Here is a 22,011-nt window from a genome sequence, read left to right as displayed (position 1 = left end):
AAGAAGAAGAAATGGATAATGTTAATAAATTTTTGCAGCCATTAAGGTTGGTAGGATTTTACGGAGACGGTTATTTGCAACATGCAGCATACACTCTACGCAAAATAAACTCGACGGTGAGTTTCTCGTTTAGAACGATGCAGGAGAAGGCCGTGCTCCTTCTTTCCACGTTTGAAGGGCAAGAAGAACGTATGCCACTCATACGACACATGAACGACGAATCAAACGTAAGATGAATGAAACAAGTCTGAAAATTTGTCGAACGAGCGATCCTTAATTTGTTCCGTTTCGATTCCAGAAAAAGAGTTATTATTCCGTGTGCATAATGAACGGACAAGTTGAAGTGCGCTTGAACGCAGGGAAAGGAGAGCTCGTTTTACAATCGAACGACACTTTCAACGATGGAAGGTATCACTCGGTGACAATAATTAAAAGGCGGAAAGACATCGAGTTGAGAATAGACGATGCTTATCAGACGGCGGGTAAATTACCGACTAGTGCCGCTATTAAAGCTCCTGAAGAGAATGGAGGATTATTCTTCGGAGGTTTGCCAGTTCTTATCAACAATACCGAAATGATTTCCACCACGACTCCATTGTATGGTGCTATTAAAGACGCGATATTTAACGACGAGTAAGTTAAATATATATATATTTAAATTTTATGATGATTCATGATGTTGAAAGAAAGAAGGAATAGAAATAATTCTTTTTCTTTATAGTATTATTCGATTCGACGAAGTTATCAGTTTCGAGCATGCATTGATCGGTCGTTCTGGACCAAGTATGGGAAAAGATCCACCTACTTATACACCATCGGCTTCGTTATCAAGAGGAATGTCTACACAACCGGAAGGATGTCAGAAAGTACCGTATTATTCTCTGGAAGCTGGTGCTCTAAAGTTTGGCGACAAACCAAACAGCCACACTCAACTCTATTTAAATTTTAAAAAATTTTGGGAGAAGAAATACGCCATAGAATTTGATTTCAGAACGTATTATCCAAATGGTCTTTTGTTCATTACACCAGTATGTGTAAAACTTTTTTAAAATATTAATTTAAGCTTCAAAGATCAAAAACGAGATTCCATATTTCTATGATATCTAATATTTCAGATTAAAATATTTTATTTGATTTTGTAGGGTCTTAGACCAAAGCACTATCTCATGGTCGTGATACGGGATGGACAACTTTTACTTTTAGTGAAGAGCAAACAGAAGAAAGAGATATTGTTTAAAATGCCGTTTAATGACGGTAATTGGCATCACGTAGTGATCAGTCACGATGAAAGGAAATTGACGTTGCTCGTAGATTCTCTAACACCGCATACTATTAAAGTACCAAGAAAGATTGGACTGGCTTCTATGATGTATATAGGAGGTCTACCTGAAAGTGGCACACCGATTCCTGAACAAGTTGTGGTTAAACTTGAAACCCTAAAAGGCTGCATCAGAGGATTGAGGATCAATGGAAACGTGTTTGATATGGTTGGTTCCACGAGTAGAGCTTATCAAGTTGGACAATGCTTCCCAAATGTGGAAAGTGGGGCTTATTTCCAAGATGAAGCATATGCCATATATAGTAAGATATATTTTGGAATATAATTATAAATGTTAACGTGATATCGAGAAAAAATTGTAACAGAAAAAATGAGAAATTGAATTCCTCTTTTTTTTTTACAGAGAGAAACTTTGAATTAGGTGCAGTGCTTGAACTTCAATTGGAATTTAGAACATCGGAATTGTCAGGTGTTTTGCTTTCCATAACGGCACCCGGCAATTCGCCTTCATTGTCATTGGAGCTGAATAATGGCAAAGTGATCATGTCGGGTGATCTGGGAGATAACAATCCATTATATGCTGAGCAACGTTTTACTAGTCCATACACGATCTGTGACAATCGATGGCACAGAATACAAGCGGTTTATAATGATGAGGAATTAGCATTGAAGGTTGACGAGATGGATCAGAAGTATGGCCTTCCACCTAACGTCAATTATCATATGATGGATTCTACAATCTCTGGACCTCTCTACATTGGTGGTTTGCCAGGTAAAATTTTATCAATCTTATCAATTCATAATTTACTATCAAAAATTGTAATAAAAATTGTTCTATAATAATAATCTATGATAATAAGTTATATATCTAGCATTAATTGATTCACATATTTATCTAGCATTCATATATACGTATTATAAAGATTTTATATTTATAAAATATGAAAAAACATAATGGAATTTACTATCTTTATAAATTGAATGATAATTTTACAGCCTCTGCACCAAAAGGAACATTAATGACAAGAGATCATTTCAATGGATGTATAAGAAATGTAATGATAGGGGGAGAAAGACGGGATTGGACAGACATGGATGAATTGCATAACATTCACTTGAGCTCCTGCCCAGTACAATGATAATCAGTACAATGTGTGAACTCCTCTGAGTCATTCAATTTAGTTCCAAAGACTGTTCAAAGGATGCACAATGAAATGAAAGGTTTCTATGAACGGTGTTCAAATACGATTTCACACCAGGATCAAGTGCCATATCATGATGGGAAATTCTCTAATTGTTAAGACATAAGATTAAACGAAGCCAAAAGATGCTAACATGCAAATGCATGAAGTTTGTATCAATGTTTCTCAAACTTGTTTTTACTTGTTATAAATTTCTATGATAACAAATTCTTACAAAATGTTAATGAAAATCCTTTGTATTTTTATACGTATTTGATAACAAATTATATTTATATTAAAAATAAGTTGAGAAAAGATAAAGATACAATGAACATCATGTAAAAAAAAAAAAAAAAAAATAAGTTAATATTTGCTACTTGTACATAGAAAATCTTACATTAACCTATTTTAATTAAATCTTTTTGAAATAAATTTTTACTAAAAAAGAAAAGAACGAAGAACTTTTTTAGTATGTATTAAGAAAATTCATTTAACATTACAACATTTAAAAAGTTAATATTAAATTAACACTATTAATTAATTGTTTAAATATCCATTTTAAAATTAATTAACAAAAAATTATATAATTTATTATTCTACTAAAACAAATCGATCAAAAATAATATATTTTTTATCTATCCATCAATATATAAAATTTAAAGAAATTTATTATTAATAAATTAATTACCTCAAAACAATGATGTGAAGTAAAAATAATGCATTGCACTTGTATTATCATTCCAATAGATATTTTAATAATAATATTCACAAACAATTTATTAAAACACAACGAATAAAAAATATTATCTTCCCGCGCACTTACACGATTCTTTGAACACTGACAACTTCATGAACAAGCACAACGTTCATCAAAATTTGATTTTAAGGTAAAAAGATATATAGAAAATTAACTTTATAAGAGAATCATAATTAATAAAATAAATTAAAATAATTTAAAATTAATTTAAATTCGTTATAAAAATAAAAATTTTTATATAAATCTATAATTTATTACAATATTAAGATATCAACGTATCACGTAGTAAATTTAAATTGTTACCTACTATTGGAATGTTTCTTACAACTTTGATATTTTATACTAATATTATAAAACACAGTTTGAGAAACGTTTTTTAAAGCATTAACAAATTATGGCACAAATTTAAATCGAATTGTATTATAGATTCAATATATAAAACAAACGTCACGATATACGTGTAAGTAGCAAAATCACTGCCATATAGTTTAATTGTAATTCATTTATGTAAGTCATGAAAGAATTGTACATCAGTATTTAAAGCTATTTATTATCATTAATGTAAGTGTAATCAGCGATTTCGATTAAGAGCATAATAAAAAATATGAAATTGTACTCAATCGAAATCGTATATTTTTTAGAAAAAAAAAAAAAAAAAAAAAAAAAAATAAACGAAATAAAATTATTTTGTATTATTTTAGTGATAGTAAATAACATATTTTAATATTTAAAATAATTAATAGCGAAAGAAAAGTCATATATTGCGCCCTGTAATAAAGTGCCCTTAACGAATTAAATATAGTATATATGTAGGAAAAAATGTTCTTTACAAGAATATTTTAATATTTATATCTAGTATTTTTCTTATTCGTTGAATTGTAATATATTATACATATGCAGAAAAATTAACAATGACGCCTTCGCTATTGTGTATAAAATATATAACAATGAGAAAGTATGGTCATCTAATTCACCCTCTTCTGTACTCCAAAAGTTATATATATATACATTTACATTATACAACCAATTAAGATAAAGAAGACACACTTATATAGATATATATTATAATATATATTATAATATATATATTATTCATTAAAGAATAAAAGTCTATTGCAAAGTGGGTTATTAAATTTTATTGATGACATTCGCTGCAAGATGTTAACAGTAAAATATGACCCAAATTTTTAGTTGACGTACTCAATAAATATATATCATTGAGTAATAATTTCATTTATGCATATATAAAAACATAATATTTACAGACATGGATAAATCGAACAAGTATGATTTGACAAAGTTTTCAGTTTTCATTTCTTTTTTCATTTGTGACAATAAAAATGAAGGATTATTATTACATAAAGGTAATCATTTATTATTAGTAAGCGCGATCTTATATTATATTCCATTTTTTCGTATTTCTGTTTTTTTTTTTTTGTTTCATTGTTTATCACGCCAGTTACCAACAGCTCACTAATAACATTTCTCTGCTTTGAAAAATATAAATATCAAGCATAAGCAATCTCCCTTCTTTAACTACCGTTATACATCCTTTTTTTCGAACTTTCTCTTACTGTTTTATCGTTTGCTTTTGTAGCTTTTTCCCCCATAATATTTTCAATCCCTTCTCCACAAACCGATATCATTCCATCGATTCTTAAGATTAGTGACTATTATATTGTTAATCATCAAATCTTCATTCATTGTTCGTTCACTTTTACTCATTCATTGTTATCGTAGACTTTTTATCATGACCTCAAATCTTATAATTCATTTTATGGCATTTACTAATTTTCGCGTTCAATATTGTCAAGTCGGACTATTTTCGGAGTCTGAAGCTCGCAAAAATTTCTCTATTTATCATTTTTTTACGATGATACACGCAATAGATTTACAATAGACGAGAATAGAATATAATGAACTCCCTTTGGATACTACGATCGACGGATTTTTTCTTTTTTAGAGTTTTTTTTTTTTTTTTTTTTTGCATGTCCCTTAAATGAGACACATGCCTCGCATAGGTTGAATAAAACAATCTAAAGGGACGATTGAACCAAGTATCGTATCGTTGCGAATTAAAAATATATTTTTCGCGATCATTAATCGTGAAGAACATGAAATTCGATATGTTGCATAATTACTTAAGAATAATCAATACCATCATGTTGTGTTATGCCATTACAGATATAAGGAGGGTCGTATTTATTCCTGTAAATAAATTTTTGTTCTTTTTTTCCGTTTTTTCTTTCTTATAAATTTTTTCATTTTCATGCACATAGCCATTATTAAGCTAAAAAATACATTATAGAAATATCGAACGAACAATAAATCGATAAATGCTATAATATACGTTAAATATTTAACACAATTTAAATTCAAGAATACAAGAACAAATTCTATAATTTATAGACCCTCCGTATTTCCGTACAAAAATTGTATTTTACCTCTATCTAATTTCTATCCATTCGTCCTATCGGCGTATTACGAAAAATCGAATTGTATATATGTTAAAAAAATTGAATCGTCAAGATGGAAGATCAGTGCCAGTCCCACACGAACAGCGGACAATTTATAATTTATGGCACAATAAATAGTTCTTCCGTTATTACATTATTATGCTAATTATCCATCATGTACAATGTGAAAACCGCATATTTAGCTTCGCTTAAAATTGGACTGACACGTTCCATTAGGAAATGAGAATAATATATTAGAAAATAAATGAAAAACAAAAAAAAAAAAAAAACGATTATTATCCAAAGAAAAAGAATCTATATACCTGTTGACAAAACTCGTAAGGAGAATCATCAAACTGATATGAACGGGTTAAACAATTAGTCCATTTCATTAAAATTTATAATAATACGCTAAGACGTTTATAAATAAATAATTAACACTTTTTCCAGAATCTCTTGTCCCGATCGTGAGGAACGCAGACAGTGGATGATCAAATTTCAATTATAAATATTTAGGCCTAGGATGTTCAAATAAATTATTTAATAAGAATAAAGAATAAAAAACTTTGAATATAGATGAAAATCTTCGTTCTTTTCATACTTCTACATTCCATCTTCTGCTTTCCTCTTACAATCTTCAAAACAATTACAAGATCTCAAACTATTTGATACATTATAAGAATAAGTATGTGATTGCGCGCAGGAAAGAAAAAGAGCAATTCAATCAAAAAATTTTACGCAGTTCGCAGCTCTTTATATATTCAGATACTTCCTACTAGTTACCAAAATTATTACTGTCCTTTCAAGAAATGAACTTTTACTTTTGGTACGTTTCTCTACAATTTCATTCTCTTCTCTCTCAAATCCTTACAAGTTTATTTATATAATCTTATACCAATACACACTTCACAAAAACTTGCTTCAAGATATTCAAATCAACGAGGCATTATATAAATTATAATGATAGCTACACTGTAAAGAAAAAACATCCTCGCACAACATCAATTACATCCAGATCGATCTTAAGGCTGATTTGGTATTTTTTTTTTTTTTTTTTTCACTAATCAGAATCAATTTATATATTTACAAATCCACATTATTTATTTTTTTTTTTCTCATTTATTCGTAAGTTGGTTTTTTCCAACATTTTTCAACGAATGAATTACATTATCTACGTATGCTGCTGCAACTGTCAACAGTTGCAAAAATCTGATGGTTAATGAGGAATCATTAATTTGGATTCGACAATGATATACACAATGAAAAGAAAGTTTTTTAAGACAGTTACAGTGGATCATACGAAACAATGTTAAACTTCGATTCATTTGATAAAAGTGGAAGAACTTACAGTTCTATGAATGAAATAGATTTTCATGCAAGACAAGCCTTTCACTTTATTTACTTTCTTCTTTACATCTTTAAATAAATTCTGTTAAATAGAAATTAATCATATACAAAAATCACATTGAAAAATTCGAATCCTTTTATAGACTCTGTCAAAAGTACATTTAAATTAATGATCCTCTATTTGTATTCAGTAAAAGACATATAATAATAATAATAATAATAATCATAATCATAATAATAATAATAATCATAATAATAATAATAATAAAAATAATAATAATAATTATAATAATAATTATAATAATAATAATTATAATAATTATAATAACAATAATTATAATAATTATAATTATAATAATTATAATAATAATAATAATAATAATAATAATAATAATAATAATTACAATAATAATAATAATAATAATAATAATAATAATAATAATTATAATAATTAAGAGCAGTTTTAATTTACGCGTATAATGAGGAAATATGTGCGAATTACTTCATGTAATATAAAGACAAAACGTTCATCATGTGATATTTATGAAAGCCCTGCCTCTCTTTCTTAACGAACAAAGAAAAAACGATTATAAAAAAAAAATCAATACCTTTTACAATCAGTCATAACTTTCATTTACAACACAGCAGCTTACACGATTACAAGGCGGTTACATGTCGAGTTAGTCCGCAAAGATATTAGATACTGACAACAAACCATTCCTATTAATTAGATATTGGTAAATTTACGACACAATAATTGATGCCAACAACTTAACTTAAAACAAAGAAAACAAAATAGAAAAAAAATACCAGAATAATAGTGATAGAAAAAATTATAAAAAAAAAAAAAAAAGAAGAAGAAGAAACGTATACTTGGTAACATTACGCCGTTTCAATTTGGTTTGCAATCGTAAAAAATCGCTGAAAATGATTGCATCCCGTATCGAGTCAGCATCAATCATTTGTCCTTATAAAATTGACTAAGAACGCAACGTTTGCATTAATTTAATATGGGCCTGTATTAAAATAGTAACTATGAACAACAGAGGGCATAAAATGTGACACTTGTGTAAAACTATATGACGAGAGGCATGTCTTTCTTGTTCGGTAAATTCACCTTTTTACCTTGCCAAAGGCTGTTGTGTATCGTAAAGGCATCTATGGTCACAGTCAGATGCTTTGTATGTACTTGCGAGAAACATTTTGCTCCTGAATTGTATCTAGAAAAAAATAAAAAGTTATAGACATAAAACGAATTATATTTAGTCAAATATAATACAATATAATTGCAAATACACATATATATTTTTTTTATAAAAATTTAATAATATTATAATAACTATCATATTTGTACAGAATATATGTATGACTTTTATTATATTAAAAAACATACAAAAATAGAACCATTTTTGTAATAATACTCCACATAAAATATTAATATCACTAATTTAATTATTACACCGATATTATTTATATTCTAAATTTGATTTTCTATTTGCAATATATAAGCATCTAATGAATATAACAAAAGTATCATAAGCTATATATTAAATTATTTAAAAAAATATAAAAAACTAAGTTTCTAGACTCTATTCTATCACTTGAGATCGTCTATTTATATTTAATAATTAATGTAATTAATGTAACTTACGTTTCAGAGAAAAGATATGTTGTTATGTATGTTTTTCACATATTCTTGTGCAATAAGATCATATTGCAGTGTATAATAAAATCATGGAAATATATTTGTAATAAAATTTAATCTAACTTGGTAATGGACTTACTTGAAAAATTTATCGAACATTTTATCAATGACTTGTTTAGGTCCGGTACCATACAACTTTGAAACTTCTTCTCTATCTGGGCAGTATGAATAGAGAGCCCGGAATTGGCAACCAGCATCTCGAAATAAAATAAGAAAATGTTTGCTTTCTGATTTTGCAATTTCATCCAGAACTCTTCTTTTCGCTTCTTTATTCACCGTACCCGGAAACACACAATATTCCACAGCATTTAACATAATACCGCGGTTTGACTTAGTCGTCGGTTGCTTATACAATCTTGGACCTATTAAGAGAAAGAATAAAGTTTATAAAATTTTATCAAAATATAATTATTTAATTAAATACTAATTTAATTTCAAACTATAACTATCCATTCCTTTAAAATTAAATAATTAAAATTTCAAGTTTAATATTAAATTTCCTCACCATTATAGTCCATCATTGAACTTGGCGTGCTACTGATGTCGCTGCTACCATCATCGAATACTCGTCTCTTGGTCATCAAACCGGGAGGTAAAGAGCCAGGCCCAGATGGTGACGGAAGATGCCTCATGCTACCCATCCCTGGACTCGGCGCTCTCCTTGGAGGTGTGGCTCTGCCTAGTCCGCTGTCCGTATCTGTGTATCGACACATCATACCGTCTTGATCACTACTCGAACCTGCGAACGCAAGCTCGATATATGAAGATAGAAATAAAAAAAAAGAGAGACTCGAACGTACGTGTCCGTCCACGAAACAAAGAGATACGATTTTTCAACGATAAGTCCAATGTATAAAACGTTTATACCCATCCAAGCAAAAGGATTCTGAACTGAGTCATTTTATTAATTACTAATCGGTTAGTCCCTGATATAGACTGTGAGATATTAGTCACTTGTTAGACTTACGAAGGACCTTCAAGAATATCCATCTTCATAGCTTGCGTCCAATTAAAAACTTATTAAAAAAATATTGATATATCATATCAACAACGATTAAGGATTAAAATGTATTTTTTTGTTTCTATACCGTCTAATTTGTTCAAAAAAACAAAACAATGGAAGCTTTTCGTTATTCTAAGACGATCTAAGGAACTATTTATCAGGAATTTTGAAAATTGTTAATAAATTTTGACTTTTTTGACTCGGGTACTATTTTATCTAATATATTTTGTAACACGTAAAACAGTGGACAGATTCATTTGTATTAAAATATATATGATTACTAATGATAATTTTGCGATCTTAGGCGGACAAAGCATAACAAATTCATCTAACGATAGTAATAGTTAAATGCGTTAATAAATGTATTAACTAGTGCAGCGTTTATTATGAGTTCTATTGAAAAGTATATAATGCTCATCGCCCAGATGAATTTACTATGCTGTATTACCATAATACCTGGAAATAAAAATAGAGAGGAGAACAAATACATATTCAACATAAATGATGGGATAATCGTATGATACAGGACCTAAATGTGAGTCAGAGTGAAAGGTTATTAAAATGGAAAACTGGAACCACCAACAATAATCTGAAAAACATTGAAAATATCGGTACCCATAACCAGTGCTGTACAACAATAAGCCCAACCAAGCTTCAACTTAATTTCATCTACTGCGGCAAATGAGTTATCCTGTGAATGAAAATCGAAATTCCATTTCCTACTGGAAAAAATACGAACAATTTAAAATCAAAATAAAAAGAGAAAAAGCAGCATTTTACGTATTATTGCTTACGATTAAAGAAACAAAATATAAACGTAGCAGATAGAATTTCGAATATACACATATAAACAATGTGCTGTTGGTGTATGCGTGTAAGTATATCACTGCCACCTGTGCTCCGATCTGCCACCATGCGACTACGTGCTATATAGCCTACAAAAAATTGGAACAGTGTACGGGACACGTAAAATATATTGTTGCACGATAAAAAGGGGGGATTAAACGTATTCCAAGTCACTGGTGCTTCTTACCACACAAATTCATCAAGGAATTAGACTTTCTCCCCTTAAAGTTTTCGTAACTCGGGTATTTAGGCCTGCCTCTAACCTGTTGCTGAGGCTCCTGCACATCTGCAATAATGCAATGTTTACCTTGTTACATTCCAAACGCTATGTACGATCAAAGATTAATTTAGTAGGGGATGCTTCAATCGTACGTCATTGCATCAGGGGCAGAGTCTAACTACGAGCCATGTCCATTAGGAACATCAAAAATTCAAGGTAGCTGGTGCAGGTTGGTGCAGAACAATGTTGCGTTCCAACTGAAAGATTTCTACTATAAGGCGCTACTTAAAAATAAAGAATCATACCCTTAAGTAACCTTACTTAGGTAATTTGAAGAATTATAATTAAATGCTAATGAAATATTCAACATTGTAAGATTCATACGTAGCTGCCCATACCATAGTGATACATCCTGCAACGAGTCTACTTTCATCAAGCCAAACGTTTAAGGAATATATGATTTAAGGCATTCTTTCTATAAATAATAATCAACCCACCTCTAGATGTTTTGTAGGAACCACGTCGGCCAAGTTGATTCATACTTCGACAAGGCGAGGAACCTCTACCATCGTCGGGTGAATCTACGGAAGATACTAAAATAGGGTACCTCTATTACAATCAGTTAGTTCCTCTCCAGGATGTGATACTAAAAACACTACGTATATTTTTAAAAAATATGCTACCACATTACACTAATAAATATAGATAGTAAATAAATTTGAAGCATGCAAAATCGTAAATAAAAAAAAGTGCTATAATATAGATCATTCACACGTTAAAAATTAATAATTTTGAAGAAAATATTGAATATATCATTCAACGTTTTTAAAAAAATCCTACTTATATTTTAACATATTTGTGCGCGCATATTTTTTATATTAAATATAACATCAAACATAATATCATAAAATTTCATCATTTTAAATATTAGAAATTAGCATGTAGTTATAACCACTCCAATCAGTTAATAACCAAAAAAAAAAAAAACATTTAATAATTTAATATTTGTTTAACTTTTTATATATTTATAATGTTTCTTCTTATGTAAATCTAATAAATATATACGTATATATACATATACATATATATATATATATATATATATATATGATGTTTTAAATATTTATGCGAGTCAGAGAGTGTGTGTTGTGCATACCCCTGAGACTGCCGCCCCGATAAAGAGGGCCGGAACGTCGTTCATCGAAATGGGCAGCAGTGAGACTGTCCTGCGAGCCTCGGTAGTAGTCTCGCCTCATCGTCGGGGAAGTCAGCGACGCTACAGTAAGTGTGTTAGTGCAAAACAATCAGCTCGAATTTTCTTAACCAATCTAGTTTATTCAAATGGGAGTCTAGGAAATGTATGAGATTTTTATTAATTTGTATTATGCAAAAATTTCCGTCTTGAAACGACGAAATAAACTAGTATAGGCGAGAAAATTTTGAGCTTGTAGAATTGTGACTGGGTGAGATCTCATAAAACAAAAGAAAACCACAATGAAAAAATTAATATAAAAAAAATATGGCGTTACTAAAAAAAAAAAAATTAAATTTTTCCGATTTGAATTTTTGCCATGCAAAAACTGAATGCAATTACATTACAACACTGAGAAAGTATTACTATTAGAAGATTATAACAAAGGAATACACTTGATACGATAGCAGTGGTAACTGTTATCTTGGAGATACTTTATACGTGGTATATTAGAATATAAGTATTGTTTTTATTATATATTGTATCTTCCTCGACTTTTTTATGTGACAATAATTAATCTCCAAGAAACACTAATCATTGCAATGAATAATTATGTCACTATCGAATCATGTTAAATATATTGTCATACCTGTGCTTAAATTGGAAGAAGAACCCTTTTTTCCACGACTTGGCGTAAGGGCCCCAGAATCCAACTCTGTACCAGCATCAACGTGAATTGTTTTGGGTCGTGGTCGAGTCGCAGTCTTATTACGCAATTTTGTTGGTTTTATTGCATTGAGAAGCTCCTTATCGATAACCTTACCCTAAATAATAATGATGTTTAATATTGATTAATTCAATTAAAATATCATAATTAATAAACTATAAAAAAAACTCACTTCTCTTTCTGCCTCTTCTATTGCCTTCTTTACTTTATGTTGTTCTAAAATAGCTGCTCTTCGTTGCCTTTCTTCTTCTTTTTTACGAGCTCTTTCTTCTGCTTTTAATTTCTCTTGTTCTCGTCGAGCTTGAGCTTCCGCTTCCTTCCTCTCTTTCAATTCTTCTTGCTGTTGTCTTCTTTGCAATGACAATAGCATTATACGTTCTTTTTTTCGTTCCATTTCGTCCAGAGAATTCTATAAAAATATATCAGTTAGATAAAACGAAAAGAAATTATGAAATTAATAATATTTGTCACATAATCTTACAGGATCAGGATTTGCTAATTGATTTCCAATTATTAAACCGACTCCAGATTGTCGATTTTCTCCAGTGATATCATGTCGTTCTCTTTGTTTTTCTCTTTCTCCTTCCCTCTGAATTTCTTTGTCTCTAATTTCTTGTCGTTGGAAATCTCTCTCATCTATCTGATGTTTTTCTCGATCTAAATCTCGTTGAGCTTCCAGTTGCTTTTGTCTATCAATAGCAATAGCAGAAGGCGAATCAGGACGCATCGTAAAATCTTCATTTTCAACGTACGATGATACACTTCTTTCCTATAAAAAAAAAAAAAAGAAAAAAAAATTGATGTTTTTTTTCCTAATCCGAATAATTCTAAAAATTTAAAAAACATTGTATATACTTACCTTTTTCGGAGATGTTCTTTTCACTCTGAGAGTCGGTTTTGGTTTTTTCGGTGCGTCATTGTCGAAACAAATATAAAATCCTTTCTCACCAGCATCTGTTGGATCTAGAGGCGTTACTTCTGGTGTACCTGATGGAGATGGTGTAGCTTCTCTTAATGATGGATGAGGTTGAAATGAATTACGTGATATTGAAGGTCTAGTTGGTGATGGAATTCTATATGTACGGCTGCCAGACGTGATGTTTAAACCTCTTATACCTTGTGTAAGCTCATCATCATTTCCTTTAAAATATATGTATGAATGAAGAAAAAGAGGATGAGAACAAAACAATAAATGTAATGAATTCCTTGAAAATATTTATACTATGATATGTTTTTAAATGAAGAAAAGAATTCTTATTAAGAAAAAAAAAAAGAATTCTTACCGATAAATGATATATTCTGAGGTTTCATGTCATCTACAGGCGGAGCTGGAACCGGTGCATGTAACGCAGTAATTTGTCGCTTTTCGGTAGGGCTTTCACATTTAATTGGTATATGATGTACAGTTGGCCTTTTTGGTTCGGGACTTTCACTCATTAACTGACTTATTCGATGAACCTTAAAAAATTAAAAATGAAATAAATATATAAAATATTAAAATAATACAATAACATAAATAATATATATATTATAACGATATATATGTATTATAACAATTATACACAATAAATAAATAAATACACGAATAAATATACGAATAAATAAATAAATAAATAAATACACAAAATACACGAACCTCATAATGATAATTACACGAATTAATAAAATTCGACGAATAAAAAAACTGCATTTTTAAAATATATCTGTGTAATTTAAGAAAAAAATGGAAATAATTATGAGATAAAAGACAAACGTCGAAACTTCAAGTAGCGTCTGCTATACTGAGTATGAAAAGAGTATCTATAAATGTGCATTACATCACTAACTGGTTCCATGACAGTTGCTTGCATATATATATCAAGCAATTCATTTACTACCTAATTGACCAAAAAAAAAAAAAAAAAAAAATGAACGATATACAATCCTTAAACGTGATTTCTTTTTTATTTAATATTATTAATATTATCAAAATATATATATATATATATATATATATATATATATATATATATATATACACGTTCCTTTTTATTCTTATTCTTTTTTATGTTTAAAATATAAATTTTATTTAAAATAATACTTAAAAAATAAAATTTCATAAAATTTCATTAATGAATGTATAAATAAATATAAATAAATAAATCATATTTTTATATTATTTTTATAAATAAAATTAGGATTTAAATAATAACTAAAAAAAATAAATTTTTATTTTTTGCTTTCTATGATCAAATAAAATAAATAAAGATTATTATACTCACAGCATTACGATGTTGTGGACTAGCAGAAGATGGTGGTGTTTGATTGAAGATAGATGCAGATGATGGATATGTAGAACCAGAATGGCTCATTTGATTATTACAAAGACTATGATCTCCACCATTAAGATACCTTGATTCTTGATTATCATGCAAAACAAATCCTTTTTGTTGAGGTGGAAGTGTTCCCCAATTCCGTGTATCTTGATATAAACGCAAATCTTGTTGGTAAGCTAAAGAAAATTTTAAAATATTTATATCAAAACTATAATATATGTATATATTTAATGATTGTATATGAATTTATTAATTATTAATGATCAAATCAACAATGATTAAATACTAATTTATTAAAATATACATACCTGTTGGTTGAGTTCCATATCGAGGATCTATTGGTTGTTGATAACCCACAGCAGCCATTTCATTTGCTAAACTTTGTGTCGAAGGTGGTTGACCCCACATTCGTCTTTGTAATTGAGGTTGATCATGTAAATAGAATTGGGATTGTTGAGTATCTTGTAATTTCGATGATAATGGATTTATAGGTGCCATTCCGAAATTCTAAACAATAAAGGAAAATAAAAAAATAAATGTTACATTAGAATAAAATAAATCAATATAAGAAATTCAAAAATAATACATACTTGCATATGTTGCTGACTAAGACTTTGCAATTGCTGAAGTTGTTGTTGCATTTGTTGTTGGTGTTGGGTCATTAGATGCTGTTGTTGTATTTGATTTTGCTGATTTGCTAAACGTTGTATGTCAGCTTGAATTTCACTAAGACTGTTATTCATTCTGTAGAAAAATTGAAGCCCATTCAATAAACTTTGAAAAATCAAATTTTTATATATCATAAAATATAAATGGATACTGACTGTGATATGGATTGATGATACTGTTCAATATCCATGTTCTCAATATCTGGAGTACGTCTTGTTTCAATAAATGGCGCATTTCCGTCATGTTCCAACCATTTATGTTCAACATCTCGAACATCTTCACTAATTTCCTACAGTCATCAGTATAAATATTGAATGATTGTACAGAATTGTCAAGGGAATGTTCACTGATAATTTTAATTTAATGTACACCTACAGGTACATTGAATTACTTTTGATTATTTTTACTTTTTAATATTATTTTTAATAATTAATGATAAATTTATAATACAATGTACATTTTAAACATTTCTGTTATAAATATCTAATCTACTTGTAGATGTACAGATAAATAGAAGATCAATGCATATAAATAATAGCATATTATTTTTTTTGATGATTATTTAAATTATAGATCCACGATGTTGACCTAAAATTTAGAATCAATATACGAATCTTTATTTCTTTATAATTATGCTAAACTTGTCATTAAATACGATTTTTCCTTTAAAGTGATATAGATTAAATTACAATAAACACAGACCAATGTCTACATTTAGCTACTCAGATAAAGATATACATATATAACAATAGATCAATCCAATTAAAAATATATTCTCATACATACAGATTACATATGTATTACAGTATAAGTTTGGTTTTGTTGTTAATGTTCTTGTATTAAAATATGTTTAGAACACAAGTGTAAAAAACCGCCACCACAAATAATATAATTTTAAATAAAATCCCAAACATATCTCTATAGATTTTTGTCCAGGGAGTGTTTAGTACTGTACCATCATGCGTTCCGAGAGCGATATTGTACAAGAGATTGCATTAAAATACGGGAACACAGTAGCAAATTTGATCAAAGACCACAGAATGCATTGGGACTGTTTCGTTTTCCTCTATGACTAAATGTAAGCAACAAGAAGCATAAGAATCATTCATTGTTAAAAAAAAAAAAAATAAATAAATAAATAAAAGTAAAGATTCAACCGAAATCATTTTCTGATCAAAAGAAAAGAAAGCACATTTTCTATCTTACTTGCAATACATCAAGGCATTTATTATTATTGCTCCTTATGTATTTCATATATTAAGAATTAAAAATAAGTAACCATATAAACTTTAACAATATATTCGTAAAAGCAAAGGTAAAAAAGAAGTTAACAAATGTCTAGAAGCCATACATAAGCTATGTATGTAAATTGCTAGACAAATCAGCAAATATTTCTCTTTCAAATGTTCATCTACAGGAACATTGTTGTATAATATCGTACCTTGAGCGAGAAGGGTCTCTGTGGTTTTTCTTGAGAGGGTTGTTGGGTTACAGGGGTCGTCTCGGAAACACTTGTCGGGGTCTCCCCCGAAGATCCGGAGGTTACAGAAGTGGGGGGACCAATTTCAGCCGGACTGTCCCCCCCAGACGTTGATGAAGAGGGAGATTTAACCTTACCCTGCAACCAGCCCAAGCACCGTGCCTTGTTAAGTACTTGGAGTCCGCATATACCGAGTCCAATATGTCATCAACCACCACACCATGGTCGGACTTCTTCACGGCCAAGTATACGTTACATTCAAGCACTAAATGCCAAAGCCAATTCAAATACTTGCAAATACTTCATTGCCAATGGCTTTCTTCACTATTTATACGACTTAGTAATTCTTTAAAAAAAAAAAATATAATAGAACTTTCGTAATATCTAATCTTTTTCAACTAAAATAAATAACTTCTTTATCCGATTATTTTGAAAAATTTGGAAAGGGAATGTAGCATTTTTATTATCATTTTTAATATTTTTACTAGGAACTACAATCGTTACAATTTAATTTTAATTCTAAAAATTCTTTTATTTTTCCTAAACTTATTATTATTATTATCAATAGATAAAGAATAAATCAATTTGAGTTGCTCGGTTACTAATTACTAATATATAAAGCATGCATACCGTCACCATATTAATTTAAACAGTTATTTAATATATTCACAGTAATTGTTTAGAGATCTTTCTTTATTAACACAGAGTATATAAAGCGGAAAACGAGAGTGGCATCCAAGGAATTGATAGTCTATATTGTACAAAGTGTATAGTCTACGTTCAATTCTGTATCTCTGTAACAATAAAACTTGATCATGTCAGCATGCACTTACCACCAAGTACAGCTGAAAGATGAGAAAGAAAAACAATTACAAATTACAATAATATAATAATATAACTGGCAATAAAGATTATCTGCATTAACCGTAATAGGCATCAAGATTATATCACATTTGCAAACTACACACAAAGATTCATTATTTTAGAAGCTAATGAGATATATATATATATATATAAATATATATGTGTATATATACATATATATATATATAATTATGTTACGAAAGAAAAAGATGAACAAATATCGAAAAAATATGCGGCATTTACCTGAAATAAAAACATTATTTTTGCAAACTCACTTGCACGCTACTTTAAAATAATCGAATATAATAATACAGCCAGATATGAAATAAAAATAAAACGATATATAGGCAATAATATAAACAATAAATATCGAATTGCTCGTGAATCTAAGAAAACTTCTTCTGCAGAAGAAAAAGAAACTGTTCGATTTTCGATACAATTATTAAATATTAATTATGCATTGCTCTATACTAAACACCCGTGGCTAAATACCTCATGGCTTATATTCAATGCTCTGTTTCGTTCCTTTAAAAAGATTCATTCTTGAAAAACATTTACATCCTTATCACTCCGCCGATAAATGAAACAAATCATTAAAGAGGCCATGAAAATGATCTGGCTGAATCTCTGATAGTGAGGAGTTCAAAAATGGAAAACATGACGAGATGTGATCGCCATCATTTTTTTTTTTTTGAGCGTAATCACGAATTTTACCTTCGTGACAGCTTGCAGGAACGCAGCCTTGCCAACTTTTTGACGCTGTTTCGACATCACGACCTCCATCCTCCTCTTCTCGTTCTCTATGTGCCGACGTTTCTCCTCCAGCTTCAATCTAATGTTATTCAGTTGCGAGGCCATAATGGTGTTACCACCGTTTTCATCTGCCGGATATGATTATATCGTTCGTATCATCGAAATATAAAAAAAACGCAATATAACGTAAATACAACATAAACGCAACATACCAACAGAATGTTGTTCCACCTGTTGGGATTGCTGGCTGCTCTGCTGTTGCCACGTGGTCGTGTTCGGCAGAGTGGCGAACGTAGTCTTCTTCTCATTACCGTTCCCATTACCATTCGTCTGGCCAAACTTCTTACCGGACATATTCGATTTCCCGTCATCTCGATCCTGTTCCGTGTACGTCAAGTTGATCCCCTTCTCCGAGCTTTGCCTGCTCAGATTCGCGAAGCTGGCCAATTTGGACGTGTCACCTTCCGAATTGACGTTCTCGCTGGAATGTAAAATTTGCTTGAGCGCGACGTTGTCCAAGCTCGAGTTGGACGTCTGCCTTCTCAATCTTGGCGGCTCTTCCTTGTCGTATCCGTTGTCCGACAAAATGTGCTGCACCCCGCTACCATACACGTCCTGAACGCTCGATCTCGCCGGTAACGTCGGCTCCGTGGTGCTCCTTTTCCCGATGTGCGCCCCGACCTCCTTGTCTGGATTTCTGCCGAAGTTGTGTAAATTATCCTGCACGAACAAATCACCCGATCATCATTCCATCGTCCTTTTTCACTCTTTCGATTTCTCGTTACACGCTTCGCCCTCACCTGGGATCCGCCAAAGTTCTCTATTGTCAACTGAGAGTCGTCCGAAACGCTGTTACGCCTGGATCGTCGGCCAGCGTACGAGCTTCTCCTCTGATCTTCCCAGTTGCTCGGCCGGCCAGCGGCGTCCGCTCTGGTCACGGATTTCTCGTCCGCCACGGAGCTTAACGTAGGAATGCCTTTTCCGCGATGGACCACGAAGCTTTCTTCGCTCCCCGCTCGTCTGTGAGAAGTGATGGTGAGTCAGAAGAGAAGGTGTAGGGAAATAATGGTAAGAGAAGCGTAATGGGTGTGCGATTAACTCGTGTGAACGCGGCAATACGCCGATTACACGCTTCGGAATCGACCCATATCCTACTACAATGGTAAGGTAAAAAAAAAAATCTTGCTTTTTTCATTGCCTCTATTTTTTCGATCGTCGTTACAGCGATCATATCCTCGATGAGAGAAAAGAATAATAATTCTCGAGGAGAATGAATCAGTTTATTCAATTCTATTCTTCTTGTTCCAAATGCGTTCAATTGTATAAATAAATTGATAGGAAACTTATTTTGATCATCTTTTTAAATTTACGTGATTCGTAAGAGTTGGAGATTCTTTTTAACCAATTTCTTTGATTAATTAACAATTTTTGAAAGGGAATATATCAGAAGGAAAGAGAAAGAGAAAAGATAAAAAAAAACACATACCTGTCGTCGTGAGAATAATTTTCGGCAGTTTGTTGTAATGATTGAGACTTCTTGACGGAGGAAGATGACGATGCTTTTGCAACTAGAAAATAATTCAATGCTGTAGCGATCGTTTACCTACGTATCTAGAAAATAGTATCAATATCTATAATCAATAATCACTCCTCACGTGTATAGAATAATAAATAAATTCGATAAGGATCGGTTCGATAATGTCGGTGTGAAAACATTAATTCAAAGTTGCATTATGCACACACCGAATAAAATTCATGTGAGAAATTTCTATCCGTTATGAACGGGGACCATTTTTTGGCTAAAGAAAAAAAAAAAGTTAAAAGTTTCTATCTCTACGAGATTACACAAATTAATCAAAAAGTGATCTATAATTAATCATAGAAATTTCAAGGCACACGAATTTCGTAAAAAAAAAAAAAAAAAAAAAAAAAAAAAAAAAAAAAAAAAAAATATCTATATGGAATAAAAGCTAATGTTATCATACACTGGAAAAATATACACTCGTCGGATGGTAATAAAAGTTAATCGGATCTATAACAAAAACTAATCTGTAACTCGTTTCTAACTCGTCGGTGGTGATGTGTCACGCAAGAATAAAACAAAAGGGGGAAAAAAAAAAACCAATTCGACAACCCATTCGTGAACGAATAAAAAAAAAAAAAAGAAGAAGACAAAGAAGAAGAGAAATGAGAAGAAACGAGGAAGAGGGGGAAGAAAAAAGAAGTTCGAAAGAAAACATGGGCATAAAACGTAACAAATATACAAACAGATACGGCAATAACGTAGACAATGTACGTTTGCAAAACAAATATACTAACTCAATATGGAGTATGGATTATATTTATAATGAATCGTCGAGATTTCTTCCTGTATCGATCAATATGTCACGATATGACAAAGAGGAGGCGACATGCAGAACGAAAGGAACGGAAAGCTAACGGTCAATGCAAAGCGGCAACGGAACAGCAAAAATGAAAATAGGTATGTATTTTATCATTTATTACCGCGAAAATGGGCAAACACACATCTTGCATGCATTTCAACAAGGTTAAAGGATCGTTATGTCATCACGGCATTATACGCAAAGTAACATGGTTAGTTAAAGAAGCAGTGCGCCTATAATAGTATTTTCAGCTTTTGTTACACAGCTAAATCTAAACATCTGGCCACGTTTTAAATGCAAAACGCATTATTTATTATTATTTTTTTTTTAATCTTTTTCTATATCTTGTCTTTTTTAATTTCATCTTTTTTATTATTATTCTTTTGCGGATGATAAAAGAATGGATATTATTTTTTTTTTTTTTTTTGCTCGATTGTTCCTGAATCGAAACGTTACTTTCGCAACGTTTGTTGTAGAATATTATCCTGCTTTTTTTCACGTATGGAATATAAATTCAAAAAAAAAATATATATATATATATGCAAATATCGCGATGGTAATAAATACGTGGGACAAAAATCGCGAGATTTTCGAAAAAATATTTATACGTATATTAAAAAAAAAAGAGAGAGAAAAAAAACAAAAATTGAGGATATTCCATTTACATTTGAAATCGTTTATAGGAAAATCAATCAAACGAAATAGGGGAATGCGTCGCATTTAAAATGTAATAAATTTAAAGATCAAAGAACGGAAAAAACAGGAATCAAATCAATCAAGATGATCATATATATATATATATATATATATTAAAAAAAAAAAAAAAAGAGAGA

General features: G+C 30.3%; 2 protein-coding genes across 21 annotated transcripts in view; one reads left to right on the top strand and one right to left on the bottom strand.

The window, feature by feature from the left end:
* The window catches only part of LOC410775 (laminin subunit alpha-1), a 116,098-nt gene extending 113,327 nt beyond the window's left edge, over positions 1 to 2,771 (top strand). The window contains exons 36-41 of one of the 2 annotated variants that reach the window (XM_026442277.1): positions 39 to 227; positions 299 to 633; positions 722 to 1,028; positions 1,143 to 1,581; positions 1,683 to 2,051; positions 2,276 to 2,771. In XM_026442277.1, the coding sequence (XP_026298062.1) occupies positions 39 to 227; positions 299 to 633; positions 722 to 1,028; positions 1,143 to 1,581; positions 1,683 to 2,051; positions 2,276 to 2,418 (1,782 nt within the window). In that variant the 3' untranslated portion in view covers positions 2,419 to 2,771. The remainder of the gene's footprint in view (positions 1 to 38; positions 228 to 298; positions 634 to 721; positions 1,029 to 1,142; positions 1,582 to 1,682; positions 2,052 to 2,275) is intronic. The other variant, XM_026442281.1, reaches the window with a different exon arrangement.
* A 4,787-nt stretch (positions 2,772 to 7,558) lies between these two features.
* The window catches only part of LOC408631 (patronin), a 66,092-nt gene continuing 51,639 nt past the window's right edge, over positions 7,559 to 22,011 (bottom strand). For 2 of the 19 annotated variants that reach the window (XM_006571647.3, XM_006571652.3), the window contains 20 exons: positions 20,281 to 20,362; positions 19,595 to 19,814; positions 19,007 to 19,514; positions 18,756 to 18,922; positions 17,139 to 17,315; positions 15,853 to 15,986; positions 15,619 to 15,772; positions 15,337 to 15,535; positions 14,975 to 15,204; positions 13,997 to 14,171; positions 13,573 to 13,853; positions 13,195 to 13,482; positions 12,886 to 13,122; positions 12,636 to 12,810; positions 11,951 to 12,070; positions 11,292 to 11,387; positions 10,762 to 10,860; positions 9,231 to 9,464; positions 8,805 to 9,087; positions 7,559 to 8,240 (listed from right to left, as the gene is read on the bottom strand). In XM_006571647.3, coding sequence (XP_006571710.1) covers positions 8,096 to 8,240; positions 8,805 to 9,087; positions 9,231 to 9,464; positions 10,762 to 10,860; positions 11,292 to 11,387; positions 11,951 to 12,070; positions 12,636 to 12,810; positions 12,886 to 13,122; positions 13,195 to 13,482; positions 13,573 to 13,853; positions 13,997 to 14,171; positions 14,975 to 15,204; positions 15,337 to 15,535; positions 15,619 to 15,772; positions 15,853 to 15,986; positions 17,139 to 17,315; positions 18,756 to 18,922; positions 19,007 to 19,514; positions 19,595 to 19,814; positions 20,281 to 20,362 — 4,004 coding nt within the window. In that variant the 3' untranslated portion in view covers positions 7,559 to 8,095. The other 17 variants (XM_006571650.3, XM_006571648.3, XM_006571656.3 and 14 more) reach the window with 17 other exon arrangements.

Source organism: Apis mellifera, linkage group LG1 (genome assembly GCF_003254395.2).
Source record: "Apis mellifera strain DH4 linkage group LG1, Amel_HAv3.1, whole genome shotgun sequence".
In the NCBI taxonomy this organism is placed as follows: Eukaryota; Metazoa; Arthropoda; class Insecta; order Hymenoptera; family Apidae; genus Apis; species Apis mellifera.
The sequence above is the reverse complement of the archived record's forward strand: the minus strand, read 5'-3'. Positions and strand labels throughout refer to the sequence as shown.